Source organism: Amphiura filiformis, chromosome 8 (genome assembly GCF_039555335.1).
Source record: "Amphiura filiformis chromosome 8, Afil_fr2py, whole genome shotgun sequence".
Classification (NCBI taxonomy): Eukaryota; Metazoa; Echinodermata; class Ophiuroidea; order Amphilepidida; family Amphiuridae; genus Amphiura; species Amphiura filiformis.
Window position 1 is genome coordinate 55,824,466 of NC_092635.1, and position 22,068 is coordinate 55,846,533.

Here is a 22,068-nt window from a genome sequence, read left to right on the forward strand (position 1 = left end):
TTTTGCGACGACTGGATGGGTAGACAACGCAGTTCTCGTGATTTCTCGTGCCAACATCCTTTTATCTCGTCAGTCCGGTCTCGGGCCAAATTTGCCAACATGAAGGTACAAAAAACTTCAAATTTACTTACTTTCTAGCCATTATTATCGACTAAAATGCAGACGAAAAAGAAAAGTAACTTATATTCTACCCATGCAACATATTAACGTGTAAATTCCTCCCTTGCTAAGTCTTGGATTACTGGGATAATTTACCAATTGATTGATAATCGTTTCACCATTGAGTTTCATGCATATTCCCATTCAATACACATGTTCAATGTAACATGTCCAATGGCATGATTCTGAAGGATGGCATGTACATATGTATCAGAATACATGCTGTGGACAGAAACTGATGAACAGTTTGGAATAATTAAACTAAAGCTGCATCATATAATTACATAGAGCCCGTCATTGTTAAATGGTGCACATAACATGTCATGAATGACTCGGACGTCTCGGTCATGTCTGATCATCGTGCTGCATCCAGATGTCATGAATGATGTTGCATGGTCGGTCAATCGGCATGATCGGGGTTGTCCCAGAGATCCAGTCATGCAAGTGAACCCATTTCTCACGACTGTCAACATCACAATTCACATGCAGCATGTGCAGGGTCAGAATTTCGGCGTGAATTGGATTCAAGTCAAAGATTCTCGTAAACAGATTTGCGTGAATCAAACTTGATTCTCGCAAATTTATTCTGCAAGAATCAAGATTGATTCTCGCACAGCAAAACAAAATTCTGACCCGTCCCTGACATGGTCAAAGCAAAGGTATGAAAGGCAGGGGTCCATGGGTCGCATTCAGATTCTTGTGCGTCCAAGACCCCTTATTTTTTGTTTTGGCCCCCTTTAAGGCTTGTCGGTATGTTCATAAAATTTTGAAGTTCAATATTTTTAGCTGAAAGTTCTTTCATTTGAAAGAGAATCAAATTACCAAGGGGTCAATCATGTTTCTAGTGCATATACTTTTGAAGTTACAGACAAAAATAGTGTCACCAAATTGTCCAAAATTTTGTGTGTGAAATTGTGACAGCAGGCACATGTACAATGTACACTACTGTATGTGACCCCAGATGACCTCCTATTCTTTACTGTAAGAAAGCTGTTTTGGATGGTCTTGATTTACACACAAATTGCTTTTGAGCTAAATCGAGTGTCGACTTGGTGGAACATGGATTGCACTATGTGATAGTTTATGAATCCATTATTATCCCAGTATTAAACATAAGCCAACATCACTTAGGTTTTGTTTGGTTGTCAAAATTAATTTTTAGTAATTTTTTCCATTGAGCCCCACAGTAAAGCCATTTTTGGACCGTACAGGCACATTCCACTTCCCTATGGACGAATAGCGCCACCTATAGTGTGAGATGTGAGCCTGGCTACCCTTGAAACTGACCAACATGCATACATGACCAGCATGCAGCAACGGGTCCGATCAAAACTTAATTGTAACCTTTAAATTTTACAGTCGTGCAGTAATGTAAATTTTGTATTTCATTGCTACTAAATGGTATTGCCAAGTTGCTCATAAAACATTTTGTCATTATCGATACAAAAAACGAACCAATTATGACACAGAAAACCCAAGAAATCTTTCGAATAGAGCGTTCAAAAATCATAATAAAATAATTGGTCAATATCTAGCCTGAAACATCATGGCCCTAGTTGTTCCTTCCTCACCATAGGGCCATGAATACCGTACGTACGTAGAAACGGGGCACCCTGACGTCACACTGGCACTGACAGCATCTATTTATAGGAAGAATTCAAAACACAGTGACGATAACAGTCACAAGTCTGGTCTTTTACAACCTCAAATGTGCTCAAAATTTACGAACATGCACCAAATATGTCTCATCTTCACGTGAGGAATGGTAGGAAGTGGCATTTATGAGAAAAAGTGGTATTTTATGTGTACCCTTGAAAGGTTTAAGGTAGACATCTCAGACCTTCGTACGGAGAAGGACAGTGGAAATCGTAGTGACGGAGGTGTGAGTACCTCGTCCTCGGGCTAGTCAATATGGCTAATGAAAGTCAATGTTATGTTTAGCGTCACCCGCCTGCGTTTGGATTTTATGGCAGCGTTTGTGATGCCAAAATCCCAAAACAGTTCATTATTTTGTATTTTGTACACAATTAGTTTCCAGTGGGGACACAAGCACAAATGCCAATGATAAATCAACCTATTCCAACATAAAAAGAACTAAAAACAAGATTCTGTTATCAAATTGAACTATAATTGGCCATTACCCCAAGGAGGGCTGGTTTGGGACCAATAATGTAGACAGTCATTTAACAATTTATGGCCTTTTAACTGGTAAGAAAGCTGGTATAAATACCTGGATGGTGAAAAATATTTTTAATACAAATGTGTTGGTTCATATGCCTTCAAAAAAGGCCTACTGTTGATTAGAGTTGTTTTAATAGAATATGGGAGGGTATATAGTCAGGCCCGTACGGAGGGGGGGTGCGGGGGGTGCGACCGCACCTCCCCAAATTGGCAAAAGTACACAAAAAGTCTCAAAATTTCATAATTTGCGAGCGTAGAGATCCAAAAAATCAGGTTTTTTTACAGTAAAAAAAAAAAAAAAGGTCCAAATTTGGGGAAGAAAGTCCACTTTTCACAAATCGCACCCCCTCCTGGGAAAAAAGTCCACTTTTTCAAAATCAGCACCCCCCCAAAAAAATCCAATGACGGGCCTGTATATAGTACTTGACAAGTGTTGATGAAGTGGCTGCTATTTTGTAATTAATGAAACGTTGCAAAATAATGAATAATGAAAAAGTTGCCTCATTGTGGTTTGAAAAAAATGTTACGCTAAACATAACATTGACTTTCATTAGCCTATCATGTCATGATATAATCATGATAATTATTAAATTAATGACAACGCAATATTCAATAACATCAACCTTGACAAGTTACCACATATATTCCTGGTTGTGCATGTGGACCCAACAGGGGTAGCACTAGGTTTTAAAACCAGGGGTTCTCAGAACCCCTGAACCCCTTGAAAGTGTTAAAATATGCGCCAAATCCTAAAATGAGGGGTTCTCTAGTCAAGTATTGAATGCACGTTTCAATATATCAGTATCAGATTTTGTGATTTTGGTTATGATGTGTAAATAGTTAAGGCCTGGCAAAAACGCGATCTCCCTTTCACGCCATGATTCTCACTATTAACCAACTATCTGGCTTTTAAAGAAAGTTCCCATGCAGTGTACTTGCTATAAAAGTGTTGCTTTATGCCATAAAAGTTCGCCGAATTCCATAAAATGCAGTTCAACTTCGGCAAAGTGCAGAATTCAACAGCATTGCAATTCACATGTCACGAGTGAAAAAGCCATGATTTACTCAATAAAAAATGACATTTCATTGCAAGTGAGTTCAAGTTTAGGCCAAATATCATGATATTTATTGAATTACTGGAGTATTTTGACTATAAAACATAATTCAAGGGCAAATTTTTGTCACTTTTTTCTTCTTCGGCCTCGTATTTCACCGCTGGCATATCTCTACACACCACCCTTGAAGCATTTCTTACCGATCCCTAGAATTAGAAATTACCAGCTCACGTACGTGTCGTCATTCAGTACTGCAATAAAACTCATCAGTGATTCTAGACAATATCACAATCTGTGTTAAATTACGCTGGAGGTGTATATTTTATATTTATTTTTAAATTATGTTACAATGCTACGGCGACTTCACTTCAACATTTATGTTATTGCATTTTATGTTACATAATTTCTGGACAGGTCGTAAATATTGGAGATCAAGCTTTTATTTTTCTTTCACATGTTTTTTCATTTTTCTGCCGCATGAAAACCCCTGAACTGGTATGCAAAATGAATAGATGCGCTCAAACTTAAAAAATATGCGCTGTACGCCAAGAGAAACGCAGGTTAGCGCGACCCCTGGGACCCAATAGGGCTTAGGCCATGGGAATTAAAGTACGGTAGTAGATTTGCGTCCACCGCCCTCATGCTCCAAAACCTATATATTTTTTTTTTTTCATTATTTGCCACCAGAAACATGAAAAAATGGCTTTCAAAAATAAAATCAGCAAGTTTGAATAATTTTAAAAAAGTTTTGAAGTAATTTGACTCGACTTTGGAAAGTTTTGGGTGCCAAATTAGGCAACTTTTATCGTTTGTGCCAGTAGGCCTATTGAAAATACATTTCCGGGTGTTTGAAGTTCCGTACATAAGTGTAATTTGGACCCACAAAAATCAATTAGGGACCCGCAAATTTCAACTGAATGGGTCCAGCATTAAAAAAAAGTGGACCCGGTTATTTGAGAGCAAACTGTGAACCCTGTTCACATGGCCTTAGATTCTCACTGGACCCCTTCAATTTGGGGTTTGCAGGGCTTAAAAGGGTCCAGAAAAAAATCAACTGGACCGGGTGGACCCTTAACATTTTTGAGCTCGCGCTACCCCTGGATCGGGGGCCACCATCGCGAAATCCCTATTGGTTTGTACAGGGTCTTTCAGTTCCAGTCAATTTTCTCCATAGGAAACAATTACCGAATAGGGTGCAACTTGCTAGACTTGAGTCCAGTCCTCATTTACGGAGTTTAGGGTTAGGGTTGGGGTAGGGCAGTCTTGTAATAAGACTAATAGAGTTGCACCCTATTCGGCAATCGCTCCCCAATTTGCTTTTCCTTTTGGAATTGTTTCATCAAGAGAGATTTATTTTATGGCATGTTTTGTGGTTTCCCCCATTGAGTGCAACAGTAAGTGTCCCCTTTGTGCCCAAGTGCGCAAGATGGAACAGCAGCTCGGCAAAAACAAGCAATGGGATGCAGCGATCTATCGTGAGTGACGTCATGCCAAGCGACACGGCAGAATGACCCGACCATTCTGTCGGTCAACATGACGTTACTTGTGATAGATCGCTTCTTCCCATTGGTTGCTTTTGCCAACATTTGGCTGTTCCATCCGGCCCCTTCGGACACGAAGGGGACACTTACCATTGCACTCAATGGGGGAAAATCACAAAATATGTCCTTCCTAAAATAAATACCTCTTGATAAAACAATTCCAAAAGTTTCATTTCTTATCAGGGAAATAAACTTTTAATCGGCAAAGACAAGGCAAATTGGCATTTTCTGTACTGAAAAAATAAACTTGAACTGAAAGGCCCTGTACAAACCAAATAGGGATTTTCATGAGGGACCACCTTGACCGAGAGAATGCGCTTGCATGTCCATTGTCCAATTAGAGGTTCGCTGTTCGTATCTCTGTGCTTGTTGAGAAAATAAACGTTGTCAAGATAGGACATCCGGGCCCTACTGTGCCATGTTTGGCTGAGTAACGGTACATGAACACAGCCTTTTGTGCCTATGTAAATTAGTCATTTTTTAAAGCTGAGTTTATACTCATGGGTTACTCATCATCAGACTGAATCATTGTCCTTTACAACTGCACAAGCAGTGAAATGTTAGTGAACATTGGCCGACAGAGGGTGTCAAATAGGCCTACATGTAGCTTTTGAAAAACAGCGAATCATGCGCATGCTCAGCATGCAAATACGACAGCTATTTAGTACACTGTGCATTGCTTCCTATCTCTTAAGTTATATTCGTCTCAGGTCATGAAAGGATTCAAAAGATATCCTTTGCCCCAATAATCCCAAGCTATTGTCTGAAACTTCTCCTCGGAGTATGTATGATGAACAGAACTCTAGTACTTTTCTTAAAAGGAACTTAAACGTTGTCCTTGTGTATAACGTACATGTATAAGGCTATTATGCGGCTGTCTGTGCCCTAACTTTCAAATTTCAACCATTTTTGATGAATATTTATGAGGCCAAAATGTATGTTTCCCATAAATCCAGGGTTAACAATACATGGTTAAGTCGATCCTTGAACTGTTGAGTGTAACTTGTGAGACAAATCATTTATTTTGTTGTTTTCATTTTACAGCTGAATATCAGCTTTCCAGCCACTGGCTGTCAGAAGCTCATTGAAGTCGACGATGAACAGAAACTACGCCCATTCTATGACAAGTTTAATGGCCCAGGAGATGACAGCTGAGAGCCTTGGAGATGAATGGAAGGTGAGTGACATCACACCAACACACAGGGTTGCCAAAACATTTCAACCTAAATCGTGGGTCAAATAATAGAAAAGTCACCCAATATTTCCTCTTAACACTGGTTTCTATGGCACAGGAAACTCCCAAAAGTCGCTGAAGCCAATGTTGAAAAGTCGCCCACATTGTTTTCTTAACCATTGATTTCTATGGGACAGGAAATTCTCAAAAGTCGCCCAATTGGGCTTCCAATCGTGTGATTGGCAACCCTAATTGCCAATTATAATTTGTATAAAATAAGCCAATATTTAAATGTTTTAAAAACATATTTTTTTTGCTGTAGCAACTTAAGCATCAGAAGCAATGGGGAGTACTTGGTCTGAGATCTCCATCTCCAGTATTCTATATCACTTGCCATTGGCATTGTATTTAAATGCATGGGCAGGTGCAGCAGAAATTATAATGTATCGTTTGTTTTCCCCTATTTATGAAGGGCTATTTTGTGAGGATCAGCGGTGGCAATGACAAGCAAGGTTTCCCCATGAAGCAGGGCGTGATGACCCACACCCGTGTGAGGCTACTCCTCTCCAAGGGACACTCCTGCTATCGCATACGTAGAAAGGGTGAACGCAAGCGTAAATCTGTGAGAGGATGTATCGTGGATGCCAATCTGTCTGTCTTGAACTTGGTCATTGTTAAGAAAGGTATGTAAGGCCCCCCAAAAATTGTTTGATTGGCGTAACCCGACCGACCCTAAAAATAGGCCTGACCCTCGACTTTTTTTCTTATTTTTGCAAAAAATGAATAAAAAAATTTAAAAAGAAAATTAAAAAATTCACGATTTTCAGCTTAAAATGTGTGTAAACAAAACAACAAAAAAAGCCGACCGACCTACCCTAATTGTCATGTTACGCCAATCAAACAATTATTTTGTAGGCCTTATATGGTTTGATAAATGAAGTTGTTAACGATTTAGTTATCGGATACCATGTGATGCCCAAGAATATTTGCATGCTCTTGCATGGCCTGACATAAACTAAAATATCTGATTCATTTTAGGTGTACTCCTCGTGTACGTGTAGTTCACTTCCGATGTTGAGCATATAGCATCTGGCTGCATTCAAAATAATTCCTGCTTGATACCTTTTATAGAAATAATTATGGGGACAGTCAATTAAACCCTGCATACATGTACTTGTACATGTATACGGTACTGTACAGATGTAGCTGGTGCATGCAACATAATCATCCAAATTCTTGTGTACTGTTATTGGTGTTAACCATTCTTGATATGTTGAACACCATGAGTTTAGCAAAACATTGATGGTACTGCAAGTTGATGTATTGTGGTTATTGATCATTATTAATCCATCCATTGTTATTCGCAATTGCAAAATGGACTTCAGCACAAACGATGTAATTTTGACAATTTTGTGTGCATGAAAAAATTGCAGATTGATCGATCCAAAAATTGCAGATTGATCGATCCACAATCTTTATTCAGGGTATTTCATTCAGTTTACAAAAACTGGTCTCCCATGAGACCCTGATAATAATTACACAATATAAGATTTTAACAATTTACATATCAAGAGATAAATTACATAATACAAAAGAAAAGCAAAATTGAACAATGAGTACATATGTACATGTAGGTAATATTTACAAATCAAGATGATAAAATGTATTTTATAAAACATGAATTTTAACAAACAGGAAGTGAAATTTAGTACTAACAGAGGTGGAAAGGTGTGAATTATATGCTTATCTTTGATTTGAACATATTCACATTCATTGATGTAAGATTAATGCGAACATCAGAAGACAGTTTGTTCCACACTGAGGCACCTCTGTAAGAAAAAGTTCGTTTCCTGAATTATTATTCCAAGATGGCAAGACAAGTGTATTACAAGATTGACTTCTGGTACATTTTGAATGAATTGAAGAAGTAAAAATAAATTGCCATGAGAGGTAAGAAGGAGCATCATGATGAAGACATTTAAAACAGTTACAAGAAGCTGTTTATCCCATCTTTCATTTAATCTGTCCCAGGAAAGAGTGCTCATCATATCAGAAATGGGTGTTCTAATGTCGGCAGACAAAAGAACACGAGCAAGTTTGTTTTGAAGAATTTGGAGAGAATTACAATGTTCAGAAATGCAGTTTGACCAAACAGGACTGCAATAATCAAAGTGTGGGAAGACCAATGCATTGGCAAGTAAATTTAATGTGGCTGGAGGAAGATAGAACTTAACTCTGCGAATGACACCAATACGTTTAGAAATAACAGAAGAAATATAATTGATATGGTCATTCCAAGTTAAGATTGGATCAAATATGACCCCCAAATACTTAAATTTATCAACCTTTTCGATAGACTCATTACCATAGATAAGTGAAATGTCATCAAAATTTTTCAGAGTATGATTTGTTCCAAAAAGCATGTACTTAGTTTTCTTAATGTTAAGAGTAAGCTTGTTGATTTCAAACCACCGAGCAATTTTTAACAAGCTATCATTCATCTGAGACTGAAGAGCATATGGGTCTGACGATTTGAAAAGCAAAGTTGTATCATCAGCATACATAACACATTTACAATCAATACATTCAGGAAGAGAATTAACATAAATTATAAACAACACACCATTAGCAATCTACAACTTAATCTTTACAGGCGAGAATGACATCCCAGGATTAACCGACACCACAGTCCCACGTCGTCTTGGACCCAAGAGAGCAGGAAAGATCCGCACCCTGTTCAACCTCACCAAGGAGGATGATGTGCGTCAGTACGTGGTCAGGCGTCCACTCCCTCAGAAAGAAGGTATGATAAGCATTGATCTAAAAGATTGGTTTAGAAAATAGTAAAATACAAATGTTTTGGATGGTTGGATGGATTAGATTTTTAAAAGTCCCGACTCTGAATAGCTCTGTGTAACAAGATCAAAATAATGTTGTAATAATATCGGCAAAACCCTTAAATTAGACGATGATTGTGTCTTATAAAGAGGTCATTTGAAAAGCTGCACTTGAGCCCATAAGAGTCAACTTTCGTTAACAATAAACACATTAATAGACCTGGCCTTCTGTATTTTTTAAGAGTTGACACCTATGGACTCTGATGCAACTTTTAAAACAGCTTATATTGTACATAATGAACTATTGTGACTGGCCGATGATATGCGATGTTATAAATTGATCATGATGTGTTCAACAAATAAGGCTGCCCAAATCTTTTTACATTTGGTAAAATACTTTTCAAAAAGTATTAGGAGGAACTTGTGGATGGGGGAAAGTTGTGGATCGATCCTATATAATATTTATGGATCATACTAGAAAAAAGATGTTGAAATCACAAAATGCACATTTAATAAAATGGTAATATACACTGCACTATACCAATTTCAAACCCAAAAATTGTTGAAGCATCATAATGTTATACATAAAAATTGAACTACCATTCCAAAAGGTTATTTAAACAAACATATTAAAATTTATTGTCTTTTGAGACTACACAATACACATAATTCCCCCCACCAAGGTTTCTGACAATGACAAATATAATTACTATTCGTTCCCTGTAATTGAATTATTTCTTTCTATTTCTTTATTTGCAGGAAGCAAGAGACACTCCTTCAAAGCACCTAGGATTCAGCGTCTTATCACTCCACAGCGTCTCCAACGCAAACGTCACAACTTGTCCCTGAAACGCAGACGTGTTGCTAAGAACAAGGAACAGGCAGCCGAGTATGCTAAGATCTTGGCACAAAGACAGAAGGAGAAGCGTGATGCTGCCCTGAAACGCAAGCGCTCGGCTTCTACCAGGGATTCGCACAGGGAATCTACCGCCAAGTAAACATGATCAAATCAACCAAGCCCTAAAATGGAACCCACTCATCACCTGTTATGGAATACAGACAAATCTTGCACACACCCATATCAATCATGGACAAATAAAAGCATAGTACTCAAATGAACATTTCTGTGAGCTACTGTCAACCCAACTCAACTGTGGTGCAAAAAAGAAAGAAATAAAGCCACTTGTTGGAGAAGATGGATAAAACATGTGTGAAGCGTACTTTTTTGTTTCCCCGAGTTTTAAAAACAGTTTCAATAAAACAGTCATCAGCACTTTAAGGGAGGTACTACACCCATTGTGGGTTTTTTTGCATTTTGTGAAGAAATGCAGGGTCAAAATTTCGTTTCACAGTGCGAGAATCAATCTTGATTCTTGCAGAATAAATTTGCGGGAATCATTTGATTCTCGCAAATCAAACTTCTGTGTAAACTGCAAACGTTTGCGGGAATCAATTTGATTCATGCAAATCTGTTTACGAGAATCTTTGCAAGAATCAATTCTCTGATTCACGCTGAAATGAGAAAAAAAATTGACTAGGTGGTATGCAAAATGAAGGGGCAAATCTTCTCCTTCTATTGGTGGCATCTGTATCAATATAGCTTGCATGCTTTTAAAGGTAGAAGCCAAAAAGTGAAGCTACATTGATGCCACCAGTAGACCGAGATTTGCCCCTTCATTTTGCATACCACTTGGTCCAATTTGTTTTCTCATTTCTTCACAAAATAAAAAAAAAATGCAATGGGTGTAGAACCTCACTGAGATATTCCTAAAGGACAGTTCATTAGACGATTTTGTTTGCATTTTTCATAGAAGTCATTAAATTTGTTGATGTTTCAACAACTACCAGTTGTCTTTATCAATGCTGTGTTGATCTGCAGCAGCAGTTGCTCGACAGATATTTAGTTTGTTCAGCTTAGAATTGGTGAAAAAAACCCAAAAATGAATCAAATCAATAGGGTTCTGAAAATTCGGTCAAATTATCTCTATGGAGGCAATTTAAATGAATAGAAAAGAAATTGTGGTTTGATTGCGAGACGACTGAGCATGGGACATTTATGGGACAGGGAGCTTGAGTAGGGAATAACCCAGCAAACAAAACGTTTCTTGGACATCATTCCAGAAAAGGTTGCTAGAATACGTTTAAATGTCTGGTTGTTATATAACGGGCATATAAAGGTTATAAATTGTTTTAATAACATTCAAAAACAAGTGTTGGCAAATATATTTTACAATAACACATAAAACATAAAAATATTTTTGTGTGTATTCATTCAAAACTTTTTTTATGTAAACCGAAACTCAAATTATAACCTGTTTAAAACATTTTAAAAACGTTTCTGTGTTTGCTGGGTAAGCTACAGGGTATCACCCCCCCCCCCTACACACACACACAGCCCCACTGGTATCGAAGTGAAACCTCTCGAATTCACCAATTTCATTCCTCACCTACCCAGAACAAAAATTTGGTAAATTTCCCCCAGAATTTTTTTTACTACTGCAGCAGTTTGTATTCTGCTCGATATAGTAAATCTGCAAATGCATTACACAACGCACGTAAATTTTAGAAGTTGCACACGCAATTTGACAAATCACACAAACAAAGAGTGATTTTTATTTGCCATCTGGTTTTATTCATAGCAGTTATTCTTTTGAATCTCAACAGTAAATGTATTGAAGCCACAGAATTGAAGGAGAACCTGGACTCCCTATACCGCCACATACAATAGCGCCATGAGCTATGGGGAGAAATGTTGGGGTATTCGAGTCCTTGCCGACGGTGTGCAGAGACAAACAAAAACAATTCTGTGTCTCATCTGAAGCATCTTTGTATTGCGTGCAGGTCGTATCAAGTGCACCCATCATCCATGTCGCAGTGACATAACAAATTGCCCTCGAGCGCATTCTGAGGGAAAGCGAATACCCACAATTTTGGCTCTCCATGGCTTTATGAAGATGGCGGTCGAGTCCTGGTTCTCCAATTCTGTGATTGAAGCACATCGGGGGAGGGGATATGACATAATACAACAAGGGCATAACCAGATAACATGGATGAGATTTGATTAATCCATTTTAAGAATAAGATTTCAAAACTACATGTTTATTTCGCTTAATACCGAGAGCGCTACATACTCTACTCTGGTCAGCTCGTAATCGATGGGACTTGTAACATAGTGGACAGCGTACAAACAGCTTAGAGCACCACTTGAGCGAATTGTGTATTGCTTGGCTGACAGGCGATTTGGTGAATTTATGCAGGCGCAAGTTGGAACTTTATTGACGCCCAATAACAAAAACCAAATAATTCTGGCCAATTACGAGCTGATCATAGTATATATCACATCGTCATTGACTAATTGACTACTCCATGGAGTTTTCAATCTCCAAAATAAACTCCCGAGATTTTTTTCACCAATTATGTTCAATTTTGTTATGGCTAAGCTGCTAATATTTGCTTCCAAGTACATGTAGTGCACTTATGGGACTTTTTCTGCTGACAGGGTGGGATAGATGGAGTTAAATGCAAATTCTTTTTTTTAAGATTTGCTTATTGTAAGTGCCAAGTGTCGCTGATTGGCTGCTAACGTCATGCGTTATACCACCTGTCAGCATTGTGTAGCGGAGCAAACTGCTCCCCATTTTGGGAAAATGTGTGTGTGTATGTTGGGGTGGGTATACATGACCTCTCTGGGTGAGGTGAGGGACACAATTAAAACAAATACACAAGAAATTAAAGGTAATCTGCTTCAAACAATTAATGAAAGCTTTTTATTGCAAATGTTGACCTCAAAGAAATATGTTGCCAAACAAATGAAAATTGCCCAATTTGATTTCCCTGTATACATGTTTTTATTTACTGTACACATTTCTATTTCATTGATCAGTTTGACAACTACAGTATTTAGATGCCAATGAAAAAGTACTTATCTACCACCAATTTAATATTATTGCATTAATTTTTCCAATCTTGACAAGTGATTCGTTCAAAAACAAAATTGTGGAAGTATTACTAAGGCACAGCATTCCAAAGCAAATTTAGCAAACATGCATCTATCAAGTCAGACTAATTGTGGGTGATATTTAAATGCAAGAGATTCCAAGACACGAAAGTGTCCGAGATTTACACCCATGGATTACACGCTCTTTTCATCCCAAATTAAATTTATTTAAAAAAAAAAATAATTTCTTCTTTTTTATCAATATAATGTTTATTATACCTCATATAATTTCCCAACTTGGTGTAATTTCCATATTACACAATACAACATAAAGAAACAATTGTTAGTAAAATGAACAAGAAAAAACAATATCTGTGAATTAAAACGAAAGTGCAAGAACAAATTATAATTACAATAGTGAACAGTTCAAAAATATAGAGAATACAACATGTTTGTATGATACGTAATATGTAAGAGCATACAACATATAATTATCAATGAGAAACGTGACAATTTGGCTACACTGCTGTATGATCTTCACATGTTTTACTCACTAGGTAGTTTTTTACTCTTCTGCAAACCTACATGTCATGACCCTTCATCTTTGACACAAGCAAGGTTATTGTTCATTCCAACTTGAATTTTGTCAACACAATCTCTTATAGGTTTAAAATAATAAGCTCAATATGAAGTTGATAAATCGGTAAGCTACAAGTTCCATGAATTACATAATACAACATGCGCAAATTTTGTCACAAGCTACATCTGGACTTCTATGAAGTAAGCAAGTGTTCTACTGATACACATAACAAAGATGACCCTTGTCTGAGTACTGGGCTGTACCTTAACACACGCCATCACAAGAGTGGCAGGTTATTTTTGCTGTTGGGCGGGAAACTCCAGTACACAACCATCTGGAAGGTGATCGTTTTAGATCAACACAAGGTATACATAAGTCAAGCCGCTAATTAAGTTTTATGTTAACTTTGAACAGTTATCAACTTGACTTGCTAGCATTAAGAAAGTTTATAGGTACAACCCAGGATAAGATCCTCCTATTACGATGACACAGCGCTTATTTTATTGAAGAAAATAGCCTAAACACAATTCTGCGTAATCAGTTTTGGAAACATTACTGTACAATTTCAATGCAGTAACACATTTCGTTGTGTACAAGAAATGAAATGAAAGCAAAAAATGATCAATATGTAGGCTTACTGACAGTGATGTTAAACTATCGAATGAATCACTACTCACAGTTCAAAGGTCATACATAACCTAATGAATGGGTGGATAACATCTTCATTATGATTCAACTTCAAATAAGAAAATACCTTAACACTAATATTTAGATACTATATTATGTTCACCGTTTGAATTAGTGAACATACTGCTTTTATAGTTCCCTTTCTTCCACAGAGCAAACTGTTGCGGATTTTTTTATATAACACTTTAGTAACACCTATTCTACTAGTCGAAATTCCTCGTACATTTCGGCTGATTTATCATATGTGATTGAAGCATATTCACAATAATATGCATCTTGAATCACTTGCATATCAGCTATCCAAGTGGTTTGGTCTCAGCACAAAACACTGTTCCAGTTTGATATACATGTACTGTATACGCTGAAATTTTCAGCGGTGGTTTTATTTTCGCAATTTCGCAGATTAATATGTGCCCATGAAAATAATAACCCATGAATATATTAAAATGAAGAAATTTCTTATGTATTTTATTATATAAGTTGGCAACAACTGCGAATTAAACACCTCGCGAAATTGGCGGTGATACTTGAAACCGTGAAAATATCTGTACGCGAAAATATTGGCGTATACAGTACCACCACTTAGGAATCAAATGTCCGAAGAATTATGACTCATGTGTATAATTGTTAGAACGAAAAACAACAACAAAAACTAATAACAACAAAACAAATTCATATTTTGTAAACTTGGAACTTAAAATTTTCGTCAAGCACTCCCTTCCTACAGTACAAGCGGATTCAGATGGTGAAGTATCCAGTACATTTTGGAAAGTCAAAGGTCACACTCTTCTCATGCCTTTCAATAGCACTAACTCCATTGCCATTTTTTCCAATTCCTTCAACCATAGCTCACTACAGTCAGAGCTTTCAAGTACCAGCCTCGTCACAACATGGGACCACAATTCTTTTCCACCCAACCTTCTCCAACCAGTTCGCATTACCGAAAGGGCCCCTTGGTCCTCTTCCTCAGGCACCTTTTCAACCCCAGCTTTTTACAATTAATACCTATTTCATTTTCAACTTGAATCGCAACTTCCGGAATTTTTTATGGAAGAGAAGATTTTTCATAATATGCAAATCACTTCTTGGCCATTTTTTTGCCTGACTTTTTACCAACCAGTTCATGCCCCTCTCAAGGTATTGCCTTCCTTGATTATGTTGTTTCAACATACTCTCTACATAATAATGAGATTCAAAATTACGGGCACACACCAAATATACCAATCATAAAATGTATATATGATAACGTCTAATTTTTTTTTCATAAAGGACTACCTCAAAGTGACGCATGTGATTAGTTAAATTCCCGTACAGATTCTGTATCATTTCTGGAAGCATATATAGCACATCATACCAATATTTGAGATGCTCTTATACACCATTCTGCAAGTCAGTAACAAACACTCATGCAAACTTTGTCATACATGTCTTGGTGTAGATAATTCATTCAGTAGTTTGACACAAGTGCCTGCATGTTCGACGCGACTTGCACAGTACTATATAAACCATCTCTCAGTTTGATTCACATTATGATTGTTACCTCCCAAAATTCATAGCCCATACAACATCTTCCACTCATCTTAAGAGCTAATTTGCCTGGCATACCAAACCGATTATAAACCTTTTATATTTTTAGTGTTTTGATCTGTTTCTGAATAATCACATGAGCTTCTATGTGATTGATGCTCAATAGCATTAAGCTATCTACATATGTCATGATACTCAATATATCTCATCACAAATTTTCCTCTGATCATCTTCTCAGTTATTTCCCCGATTCAAACAATTCTATAGTTGAAATTTGCACAATTCTCTTCCAAATGATTCCTCATAGGTTTCTTCCTCTTTAACACCTTTTTAATACCACATCTTTTCCTTCACATATCCTCCTCACAATCCCAGCACCATTGCACTCCACATGTTTCCCCAGTCTCAGCTGGTGGTTGCTTATTCCTTCTGTTCTTCCTTCAGTGGCAATGGGTTTACGGTGTCGTCTGCATTTTTTTCTCCACTCGTCAGTTTTCTTTGATCAAACTGCTGCTCTTTTTACGAATGCAGACGATTACACCGCCTTTGCTAAACCCAGTTGTTCCATTTATGGTGACTCTTCCTTTGTTTTTTTAAGTGCTCGGTTGACTCTTCTTCTGCCTCTTCATATTCGTGTGTGTTTGCAGGAACGCGTTTCTCCGCCTCCGCCGGCGTTCCCGTCCTTATCACCTAGTAGCCGAAGGTGTGCTGGTAGTTGCGATCGCCTTGGTAGGTGGAGTCCTGGGACAAGGCGTTGTCAACCTGGGACTTGAACTCCTCCCCAAGATAACTGTCCTGGATGTGGTTAAGACAAAATATTTGAAATATCATCAGATGTACTGTTACTGTTTGATAAAAATAATTTGCAGATATCCAGTTACGGAGCAAAGTGTGGTGATATTCAAGTTTTGTTCCAAGTGCATTTGGAACTAATCACTACTTGTCCATAATTTAGTGCAATGAACCGACAGGGCCTTAGTTAGGATTTGACAAGAGTGTATCATTTTCACCAAAACTTGACCCTGAAAACATATACCAGACCGCTCCCCCCTCTGGGTTTCAGTCAGTTCAAAGAGCTATTGCTATAGCCTTGATTTATTAGTCTGGTCTTGTTTTGATTCACAGAATTTATTCAGCATTATTTTTAGAATTTAGAATATGTGGTGTGATCAAGCAAAATCAGTCCGAAGTCGGGCAAACTTAATTGCCAAAATCAATTCATTTTCATATGGGAAATTACACAAAGGCAATTACTGGAAAAAATATAAACATATTGTACTAAATGTTTTCTATATGCACCATGGCAATTTGCTGTTCTTACCTGTGACAGTTCTGGTTGCGACAGTCCCGGCTGCGATAACCCCGGCTGGGAGAAGCCAGGCTGAGACAGGCCTGGTTGACTCATTGGTTGACTCATGGACATGTTGCCTTGGGTCAGCGGGCCTTGTGAGAAAGGCTGTGAACCATCCTGTAAAACAATTATGACAAGCTTGCTCAGTAAGAGGATAATGGTAAATTGTAGTTTTCACTGTTCTACATTATCAAGGGCTCATATACAAATCAGCTTTTTATTCTAAATAAATCAATTCATCCATGTGATATGATATGATTTTATTAACCTGCACAACATCGCGGCCAAACGGCCGAATTGCATTATACAAGAGACAATAAACAAATATTATGAAAGAAATCAAATACACATAATTATAAAGCAAAAAAAAACAACTTGGCATGGAAAAACAGCAGAGAGATGCAAAAGGGCACAATGGGAAGCCACCAGCACACAAGCTACTACTGCTTATTCAACAGATTAATGTAGTAGGGAATGGGGCTTTCAGCAAATCTGCTTGTGCGTGCACGCAATTTTGAGATATGGGCTGCATTTCTCAGCTGTCTTCCATGGACTTCACTTCTACTAGGAGGGAGCAACATGTTGGTACGCTCTGATTTAGCAAGCGATTGCGCGAACTTAAGCGTAGTGTTGTTCCCTCCTGGCAGAGAGAGAGTCTAGCTTACATACACTAACTGCATTATCATACTGAAATATAATTAACACCCAAAATTATTCTACATGCCCTTTTTGGACTCGCTCAAGTGTATTTGATTGTTTCACAGTGAGCGATGAATGCCAAATGGCATCAGAGTATTCCAACAGGGGACGATGTAACCAACGTAAACTGTGGTCAGCTCCAAACGTTGAAACCAAAACGCGTTTCAGAGAACGGATCATGAAGAGGCGTTTGTTAGCACACTTGCACATGTGATCCACCTGGGCATCCCATTTAAGATCTTGCTGTATGAAGATGCCCAGGACTTTGGCAGATGAAACAAAAGAAAGCAATGAATGGCCTATCTTCAGAATGGGATGAGAAGGTGGGTTTCTCATGAAACAGATTTGAATGGCTTGACATTTGTCAGGGTTGAGTTTCAGGTGGTTACTTACAGACCAGTCCAGGAAGTCATCAAGATCAGACTGAAGGTTGCCTTTCTCACTACACGCACGGTTCTCAACGAATGTGAGATCGTCGACATATTTCCAGTAGTGAGAACTGCAACCTTCAGCAGCGTCGTTGATGACAGCCTGGAAAATGATGGGACCAAGTTTGGTACCTTGCGGGACACCAGCACACAAGGGGCATACTCAGATAAGGTTTGGTTATATCTCACACACTGAGTGCGATTATTGAGGAAACTGCAAACCCAAGGAACGATAGCCCCGGACCCCCAAAGCAATCAACTTTTCAACAGCTATATTGTGATTTACCAGGTCAAATTCCTTTGAGAAGTCCGTGAGGACTACCGCTCCTACATTGTTGCGCTTTGTCTGAACCTTGGAAAAGTGTGTGCACAAGATTGATCAGGTAATGGGATGTTGATATACCACTGACATTCCCAAATTGATTAATATCTATGTATGGTTCAATATCATACACAATCCATTTTGCCACAAACCCTTCGCAACCTTGGCAAAAATATCAGTAAGTGATATAGGCCTCATTTTATCAATGCTGGGCGGGTGTTGCTTTGGAATGGGGACAACAATGGCAGATTTCCACTGGTGTGGCACAATTCCCTCCTCAAAAGAACAATTCAACACATCTGTTAAAGGGCCACTCAGTTCATAAGCAAATTCCTTTATGATTTTGGGAGGAATTCCATCCGGGCCACTTGATTTAGAAGTTTTAACTCTCTTAAGCTCGCTATACACATCCCATGGATAAAGAACGGGGGCAGGTTTCACAGCGGGCAAGAAGATTGGAAGCTCAGAATGATCCAAGGGGTTAACATGGGAGGACACGCTCACAAACTTGGAATTAATGGCATTAGCCATTGCCTTGTGGTTAGCCCTATCCACTCCTGGGATGTGCATGTCAAGATCAGAATTGCTGGAATTAAGCATACACTTGATTTGTTGATACCATTTACGAGGTTCAGTCTTTTGCAACTTTCTCACTCTGTTTGCATTATAATTCACTTTAGCTTTCTCAATTTCTCTCTTCACCTCAGTACGCAACGGGCGCCCTTTTGAGGTTTCATGGGCGTCAAATGCTGCTTGACGTTTTGATATGAGTTTCTTTATACGTGGAGTGATCCACGGTTTATCAGTCTGATGAATTTTGAGTAATTTAGTAGGAAAGTAAAGTTCCATACCCTTGTTTAACACAGAATACATAGCATCCATTTTATTTTGAGTACCATTGCATTCGTGGACCTCACTCCAACTCTGATCCTGAATCCATCTACCAAATGCTCTGATATTATCATCACGAAAAGGCCGTGTAATCCTGGACTTAACTGTGTTCTTAGCAGTGGTGTTTTTAGACTTCCATAGAACACATGCATGGTCACTTTTACCAATTGATGAGAGAGCAGATGGTGGTAAATAATGGGTTTGGATATTAGTTAGAATGAGATCCAGGGTTGCCTGGCCTCGAGTAGGAAATGTAATTATCTGATTAAGATCATTGCCACGAGGTATAGCATTAATGGTCATTCGGTTGAAATCACCAGAAATACAGAACCCCATTTCAGGATAACGAAAAGCGAAGATGGTCAGTCGTTTCAATAAGGTGCTTCTCGAGAACAGGTTGGAAAGGGGAATCAGTTACTATGTAAACGCAACAGAAAGTTATAGCAGATATTCCTCTTGGTAATCGGTGAGGCCTAACTTCAACCCACAAACATTCCAGCTCGTCCGGTACCTGAATGTCAAGCATTTTTGAGGGGATCTCGTTCTTAACATAGATGGCGACACCACCACCCCGGCAAGCTTCTCTACTTTGGGAGTACAAGGAGTAACCCGAGATGTTTACTTGACATGGGGATAGTTCAGGGGTGAACCAGGATTCACTAATGATACCAATATCAATCTGTTCTTGGCGCCAGATAATATCAACTTCATCCATCTTATTAACTATAGATTGAGCGTTAGTCATAAATACTGTTGGTAATTGAGAGGTAACATTTTGGGAAGGTTAGGCTGTCTTTTTTCCCACCACGCTTACCCCGGTGACGCCAACGTTTCCTTTCAGACTTTTGTGTCCAATAAGAGGAATATCATGATGGTGGATCATGCAGGGTTGACGGAGCAGATTGATAGAATCTAGATGTTGGCAAGTTTCTGCTGATAGTGGACATGTAGTATATTCAGTACATAAACCATGTAAAAATATAGATGAATACTGAATGCATTTGAAAGCCAATGACATCGATGACTGAGATGAGTTGAAAGAATGATGATCACTTTCCATACTTGAAGAGTACTTGAGTAGATTGGGAACAATCTCATGAGTAGATCCAGTCAATAAGTTGAGAGGTACTTGAAACCCGTGGTCAGTGCACAGGAGATGTGTAGGCCAGTGTTCAGTGCTATTAGGTCTACTATACTCACAGTTACAGTCTTGTCCAAGTAGTAGGATAAGAAAATACAAAATCCAAGCAAAACATGGAAAATTGGGTCTCGATCTGCTAATTCCATACATAATGGTGATCCATGTATGTAACCAAGACACCAGAAAAAATGTTAAATTCAAAAATACATCAAAACAGGAAAATTTAACATGAAAAGTAGAGAGCCTGTGAAAAGCTGCCACTAGGCGCTGCAACTGGCAACCATGTGTCATGTTGAGAGAAAAATCCATCACACTGGTTTACCACATATGAAAACTAAAGCACCATGCATCACTGCACTTTTCTTCACCCCCGTCAATTGGGTCCTTTCTTCTGCTCTGCAAAAGGCGGGTAGGTATTCACTCCCCCCCCCCCCACGCATTTAGTGTATTGTACAAATAGCTTATCACAGTTTATGTGACTTTTGATTACATTGTCACCTTGTAAAATGTCTACTGTGAGCACCCCCCTTAATATACAAATACTAAATAGGGAAATAGGGCAAACTATTTTTCTCATTGTACTGATAATGGGCCCATCACCTGAACCTGGAGGGTGAGGGGTGATAGGCCTGTGGCTAATTCCCTCTCCATTTATGATAAACAACCAACATGGTAGAATCCACTTTCTCCCATCCAATTCCTTGAGCTTACCTGACTCTGCAGAGACAGATTATACTGCGAGGTGTTCTGACTGTTATTAGCATGCTGGTGAGAAACATGCTGTCCCTTGCCTCTACGGCGATCACGGTTAGGAGGCGGTCCCTTGTAACCTCTTGGACCAGGATGGTGATGTCCACCATATGGAGGGGGCCCTTGGTTGAAGAAGGGCGGCCCGTGGTGTGGAGGAGGGGGCATGAACATGTTAACCGGGATAGGGACACCAGAGGCTGCCATGTGGGCTTGCTGTGGCTGGATGTAACCCATCTGGTCATGAACACGAGCTGGGTGATGGAATCTACTGGTGCCAGCTATAGAAAGAAAAAGCAAGACAGAAAGAAGTTATGACACTGTGAATAATATAGCAATCAACACACTTTTGCTTCTTCTCCGACTGAGTTTTTTTTTGATCTAGACATTTCTGTCTAGACCAGAATAATAAGAGCCATACGGTATTGTCTTATAATATGAAATTGGTTAATTTTTTTGAAACCTGAATTTTTGGCATATTTGTAATGTTTACACATGTCCCAACTTACATCTAAATTGAATCAGCCAAAACAGAGCAAGTGAAGCCTACCATTAAAACAAAATTTTGAGTCGTATTGCATCAGCAGTTTTGATAATTAGGAGAAGCAAAAAAAATGTGTATAACAATGCCCCATGGGATAGTACATACATTTCCATTGTGGTTACCACAATTCACTATGCTTTTGTTCACACCATTTAAGGTTGGTCTGAACCCTGGAAATATGGAAACTTTTGGGCCTCATAACTTCTAAATTGTTGGTCCAAAGTATATAAAAGTATACATATTTAGAATGGCAAAGACTTGATAAGT

The 22,068-nt window shown here is 38.5% G+C and overlaps 2 protein-coding genes across 2 annotated transcripts in view; one reads left to right on the top strand and one right to left on the bottom strand.

The window, feature by feature from the left end:
* Positions 1-10,152, top strand: LOC140159248 (small ribosomal subunit protein eS6-like). Its single transcript, XM_072182656.1, has 5 exons — positions 1-105; positions 5,981-6,113; positions 6,583-6,793; positions 8,764-8,913; positions 9,707-10,152. The coding sequence occupies exons 2-5, from the start codon at positions 6,033-6,035 to the stop codon at positions 9,943-9,945; spliced, it is 681 nt and encodes a 226-aa protein (XP_072038757.1). The 5' UTR covers positions 1-105; positions 5,981-6,032; the 3' UTR covers positions 9,946-10,152.
* Positions 10,153-15,924: 5,772 nt separating this feature from the next.
* The window catches only part of LOC140159249 (regulator of nonsense transcripts 1-like), a 62,367-nt gene continuing 56,223 nt past the window's right edge, over positions 15,925-22,068 (bottom strand). The window contains 3 exon segments of the mRNA XM_072182657.1: positions 15,925-16,473; positions 17,000-17,146; positions 21,222-21,538. Coding sequence (XP_072038758.1) covers positions 16,369-16,473; positions 17,000-17,146; positions 21,222-21,538 — 569 coding nt within the window. The 3' untranslated portion in view covers positions 15,925-16,368.

What these genes read in the sequence shown, in the direction of transcription:
- LOC140159248 (XM_072182656.1), top strand. Translation starts at nt 6,033, where the DNA reads ATGAACAGAAACTACGCCCATTCTATGACAAGTTTAATGGCCCAGGAG. An exon ending in GCCTTGGAGATGAATGGAAG is followed by an intron (nt 6,114 to 6,582) that starts GTGAGTGACATC and finishes CTATTTATGAAG; the next exon opens with GGCTATTTTGTGAGGATCAG. An exon ending in TCCACTCCCTCAGAAAGAAG is followed by an intron (nt 8,914 to 9,706) that starts GTATGATAAGCA and finishes CTTTATTTGCAG; the next exon opens with GAAGCAAGAGACACTCCTTC.